Raw genomic sequence first — 5654 nt, 5'->3', positions numbered from 1 at the left:
GACTTATTATGTTGTACTGTCCCATTAATTTTTATATGCAAATGGACTGCATCGATCTGTGGTGTTCTTTATGAGCTTATGCGATGCTTCTTTTTCATGTTTTGAGTTGGCAGCAGGGAAATTGACTGAAGCTGGGAGCACGGCAAGGTAATTTCTTAGTGCGCCTCGAAGTTCTCTTTTTGCTGCATCCAACTTTTAGTTTTCCTTCTCTACTATGGGGCTTAAGCCGTATTTTTTATTTTTGTTTGTTTGTTTGCGGTATGGATGCACGCATGCACCCTCTTCCACGCCCCCGCGCAAACCACATGGGCTGAAACGCCAGCCACGTATGTCTTGTCTTGTGCTAACCGCCGGATTTCTCCGTATCCCCCCCCCCTTCCCCACGTGCCTACGAATAAACAACGGAAAAAAGTCAAGCATGCAAAGTAAAGAAAAAAAAAGGAACGTGCTAAAGATTGGGTCCTGCTTATTATTACTTTTATTATTACTATTTTTTTTTTCTGTGGAACTTCTCTTTGTTTGGCGAGGGCGTCCGTTTTTCCGTCCGTGCCTGCTGCTGCGTCTTTTCTTTTGCGGGAGCCTGAATCCCCAGGAGGGGGAGATATGCCTCCTTAATTGCCAACATTTTAAACGAAGAAACCTCGGGTTGTGCTGTGGACAATAGTAATGGTAGTGGGTTGCGGATACGCATCGGCGTGCGCATGTGCACCGCGGCCCTGGCCACCAGTAAATATGTGAAGCGGCGCTATTGTCATTTTAGGGGCTTAGGGGCCTCAATGTGCCTTGATTTCTCTTCATGTGGAGAATAATAATAATAATAAACTCCTCTTTATCTTCCTCATTAGTTTACTCTTGTTAGTGCTTGCTAATTCCGCGACTTCACTTGACGTTCCAGACAAAATACAAAGCCTAGAGAGAAAAAAAAGATGGAAGCACAACGTGGCAGAGGCGGAAGAGGAGGTTATGGGGACTTTGGTGGACGAGGCGGCGGGCGAGGCGGCGGTGGCGGTGATGTGCAGGGGTATCGTGGCCGGGGCGGTGGCGGCGATGTGCAGGGGTATCGTGGCCGGGGCGGTGGCGGTGATGCGCAGGGGTATCGTGGCCGGGGCGGTGGCGGCGATGTGCAGGGGTATCGTGGCCGGGGCGGTGGCGGTGATGCGCAGGGGTATCGTGGCCGGGGCGGAAGAGGGGGCTACGGAGATTTTGGTGGACGTGGCGGCGGGCGAGGCGGCGGTGGCGGCGACCGCTTCCAAAATCAGGACCGAGAAAAATCCGCCATCGTTGACTTCGCCAGGGATAAGAAGTACAACTGCCCCCTGGAGGCCACCTGCAACATGATTCCAATCAAGTTTGACCCCAAGAAGGATGTGTTTGCGTACATTTTGTCCTACGAAATGAAGGATGGGGCCCCGGATTTGCAGGAGGGCCTGAAGGAACGGGCCTCCGAGGAACTTCTGCGGAGGATGCGAAAGGAGGCGCCTGCAGACAAAAGCTTTGACATTGATCTGTGTGTTTGCACGGGGCAATGCATTCTGTCTCCGCAACGACTCCCCATCGAGGAGTTCAAGCACGAATTCAGCGTAAAGTCAAGAAAAGGCAACCGCACCCAATCGTATGTTGTGACGATCGCTAGACCGGACGTCATCACTATGGACGGCGAAAAGTACAGAAACGAGGTGAACTCTGTTGTCGGAAAGGCGGTACAGGTCTGCTTCGGCGAAAAGATGGGCGGAAAGTACGTGGACATCCGGGCAGGCACGGCGGCCCCTGGAGGACGCATTGCCACCTTTGACTGTGTGGTGCCAAAGGTGGTGACCACCACGGTGAAGGGGGCGCAGGTGGCGGCGCTGCAGCTGGACGCGTTGGTGTCCGTTGCGTCGGCGCAAAATTGCCTTGAACTTCTCGAAGACGTGAAACGGCGTGAGCGACGAGGCGTCAACAGGGCTATTGCCGAGCGTTTCGCAAGGAAAAAGGTGTGTACCATATTTCACGGCCACCGTGGCGCGGTCTACACCGTGCTTGAAATCTCGGACAAAAAGGCGAAGGAGCCTGCCGAACTGAGGAAGGATCCCGATCAGACCTTCGTGCAGTACTTTGCCCAAAAGTACGGCTTGCAGCTGATGCCCGAGCAGACACTCTTCAAGTGCCGTACGAGCTCGGGCAAGAAGGTACTGGTGCCGCCGGAGGTTTTGTACGAGATGTCGCTTAGTGAACAGGACCGACGGCAGCTGCCGCTGCTCTGTTCGCTCTACCCAAATGAGCGCATGCAACGGGTCAAGAAAGCGATAGGGCGCCTCAAACAAGAGAGCGACGGTAAGGCAATAAAAATGCTAAATTCCTATGGAATTTCGCTTGGAGAAAACTTCTTCACCGTCAATGGAAATGTGCTGCCGCCCATTGAGGTGCTTGTTCCACAAGCAAACGGGTACAAAACAGTCCAGACTCTTGGAGGAAACACCCAGCAAGGTTTCGTCCGCGAGCTCGGAGGATTGCGGCATCCGGGCGACCGGAAATCCATGGAGGTTGTGCTATACGATGAATCCCAACAGGGGGTTCAGGTATTGGAAGCGATTAAAAACCAGCTGGCGAAGATGAACTCCGGCGTGAGGCCGGAACATGTTCAGCATGTGGCTAGTTTGAACGACGCCAAAAAACTCGCGTCCAAGAACGCGTTCGCGTTTGCTTTTCTGCGCCGCCCTGACAAGGATGTGTACAGAAGCCTGAAAGCAACGTGGACGAATAAAGACCTATTGAGCCAGGTCGTCGTGAAGGACCTCTCTGGGCCGCGGGAAATACCGATTGTCATGGCGGTGGCGCAGCAGGTGAGTGCAAAAGGCGGGCAGCTGAATTGGGTGCTGGACATCAATAAATTGTGCCCGTCAGTTTCGTCCAAAATAGGATCCGCAGGAGTACTGATCATTGGTGCCGATATTGGAAGGGACTTGCGAGAGCTGCGCACCGAGGAAGCAACACTCGAACAGGACGTTTACACGGTGGCCTTTGTGGCCTTTCACGTCTGTGGGACGCGGTGGGAGACGTACTGCAACCACTACCACGTGGATGGCCGCAAGCGAAGTTTGTTCGCCCAGAGCCCGCAGACGGAGGGCTCGACGGTGTCGGAAAAGGCTTCCATGCCTTCCGAGGTGCTCTCGGGAAAGCTGAGGGATTTCTTGGACGAGGCGCGGCGCCATTTTCTGGACAGGGGTCTGCAGACATCCGCGGTGCTGCTGCTCCGTGGCTGCGCCTCCGAGGGCGAGCTGTTGTCGGCGAAGGAGCACGACGTGGACCTGCTTAGTGGGTCCTTAAAAGGCAACGTCCTCTGGGGAGTCGTGGCGTCGCAGCGCTACCAACACACGCGCTTTGCGGCCGTCACACCCAAGGAGCCTGATACGCTCTGCAATGTCCCACGCGGCTTTGTGACGCGGGAAGGGACGGACTCGAAGTTTGGCGAGTCATTTTTTCTTAACGGGGCGAACTGCACGCTTGGCCACGCGCGCGCCACGTTTTACGCCGTGTTGGGGCGGAAGCCGAACTTTCCGCTGGCGGAGATTCAGGCGCTCCTGTATGGAATGTGCTTTCTGTACCCGAACAAGACGGACAGCCTCCCGTTGCCGCTGCCGCTGAAGTGCGCGTCGGAGTACGCGCGGAAGTTTGTGTACCTGCGCGGCGTCGATAAGCTTCCAAGGGAGCTGCGCACCAAGCTGCACTACCTGTAGCCGGCCGCCTCCCCGGCGGCACAGAGAGGACGGGGGTGTCCACGTGTGTGCGAGAGAGAGGGGATGGGGCGGCTCAGGCCGTGCGAATCAACCGAACAGAATGGAAATGCGGGAAAAATATGACGTCTTTTTTTTTTGCTGCTCTTGAAGAACATTTCCAAGTACTTTTCTTTTTGAGACACAAGAGGAACACAACAGCCAAAGCGGTGGGGGCGGAAGCAGGACACCCCCAGCTTCGAGAAGAAAAGAAACAATAACTAAGAAGGAGATAAACGCTTTGTGGTGACAATCGATACATGGGTTGATAGTAAATGGAAGCGAATTTTCATTTTTTGTCTCGTTATAGGACTAGCATGGAGTGTTCTTTCCATTAAGCACTTCTGTTCTTCTTTGCATGTGTCATCCCTGCCGTTTTGGGGTTTCATTCCCTGTGAGGGAAGCAGCCAGTGACTGCAGCGAAGCAGATGCGTTGCAGCATTTTAAACAGGGAAAAGAGTGCGGCGAATATCTCCTTTTTCTCCTTCACACACACACACACACACACACAGATGCATTAAAGGGCTAAAATTAAGAGGAGCGACGTTTGTGGGCAGCATATTTTCTTTTCGCTACAGTTTTGTTATTTTTGCTTTTTGAGGTTTTTGTTTTTAGGTTTGCTAGGATTGTGGGTTGGGTGCGGCGTGTGACTCGGATTTATTTAGCATGATTTTCGGAGGAAGTCAAAACGAAGACGGATTTTCCTTATTGTTTTTGAGTTGCTGCCCGGGACACGGCCGCGCCTTGCTCCCTCCCCATTGCCGTCTTCCTCCCTCTCCTCCTACTCCAGCAGCTGCGTGCCCGGGCGGCGTGGCTGGCGTGGCAGGGGCGTGAAAGGATGACGCGGGTGGAGGTCGAGGGGAGATGGACGGGCAAGAGGGGATTTCAAAGGTGAGGAAAAATAGAACAGAGAAAAGAAAAAAGGAACGACGTGCGGCTCTGTGAGGGCGGGCCACGAGCTTACTCGAAGGATGCGTTTGTGTGCAGCTGCGCGTGTGCCTTTGCGGATGGAATTGCTATTACTATTGCTATTCTTTCTCTCCTTCTAGCGCACGCCCACGCCCACGTAGGTTGCTCGATGCCCAGCTTCGTTGGTGGCGTAGCTGATAGGTGAGAGGCACCCTTTTCTGACTTGCTCGCCGCAGTGTTGTTTTGATGGATACCCTTATGGCGGAGGGTGGTGGCAGACCCACGCAGGCAGGCAGTGTCGTCGCCGGCGTCTTTTTGGGACGCCGAGAGGCATGCCCCAGGGATGCGCCGGCGTACTGCGCCCAGCCGGGACGCTTGGGGTGCTACTGTGCGTGCGCCGAAGAAAAGCGCTGCGACGCCTTTTAAGGCGGGGGTGAGGGGGGTTGAGTGCCAATGGGAAGAGAGGTGCGCTGTCCAGGCCGCCACGTGACGCCCTGTTTTGGACTGTTTGCAATTTGCGTCATTGGGAATGGGGGGGGCGGTGGCCGGTTTATGTGAGGAGCCGGTGCGCAGCGCATTCCAGCGATGATGCGTGTTGGCGTGCCCAAAATGCAATGAGGTGTCGCTAGTTCGGCGCAGGGAGGCGCTGCATTTCGCCGCCGCATCACTGCACGAAGGAGAGGCCTATTACCAGAGATTAGGTCTCCTTGTCTCCACTGCCGATGCGCGGGTACACGCCTTCGGGGCCTCGGCGTCTCCGCAAGCAGCGACGGCCGTACGGTTTCACGTGTGTGTGTGGCGCAGCAGCAGCAGCGCAGTGGTGCGCATCTCCACATTAGCAACAGCCGGTGATGCGCCAACATCTGGTTTTCTGGGATACAAAACAAAAAGTGTATGTTTTTCTTTTGTGTTTCCTGCCTATTGCTTGAATTGTTAGCGAAGCGAGCCCGTCGGGGGCGGCGTGGCCCTAACGACGGCCACTTTCTGCGCTCA

At 54.8% G+C, this 5654-nt stretch overlaps 1 protein-coding gene across 1 annotated transcript, besides 6 other annotated features; it reads left to right on the top strand.

The window, feature by feature from the left end:
- Positions 1–232: 232 nt before the first annotated feature.
- Positions 233–256: a microsatellite.
- Positions 257–466: 210 nt separating this feature from the next.
- Positions 467–498: a microsatellite.
- Positions 499–804: 306 nt separating this feature from the next.
- Positions 805–821: a microsatellite.
- A 105-nt stretch (positions 822–926) lies between these two features.
- Tco025E_00225 (argonaute-like protein 1) lies at positions 927–3716 on the top strand (the record flags this gene model as incomplete). Its single annotated transcript, XM_029367174.1, has 1 exon — positions 927–3716. The coding sequence occupies one exon, from the start codon at positions 927–929 to the stop codon at positions 3714–3716; it is 2790 nt and encodes a 929-aa protein (XP_029232699.1).
- A 523-nt stretch (positions 3717–4239) lies between these two features.
- Positions 4240–4263: a microsatellite.
- A 66-nt stretch (positions 4264–4329) lies between these two features.
- Positions 4330–4387: a sequence feature (A-rich).
- Positions 4388–4559: 172 nt separating this feature from the next.
- Positions 4560–4585: a microsatellite.
- Between the last annotated feature and the right edge of the window lie 1069 nt (positions 4586–5654).

This window comes from Trypanosoma conorhini (assembly GCF_003719485.1).
Source record: "Trypanosoma conorhini strain 025E chromosome Unknown Tco_14.4_contig_00004, whole genome shotgun sequence".
In the NCBI taxonomy this organism is placed as follows: Eukaryota; Euglenozoa; class Kinetoplastea; order Trypanosomatida; family Trypanosomatidae; genus Trypanosoma; species Trypanosoma conorhini.
Note: the sequence above shows the minus strand (reverse complement) of the source record. Positions and strands in the feature narration are given on the sequence as shown.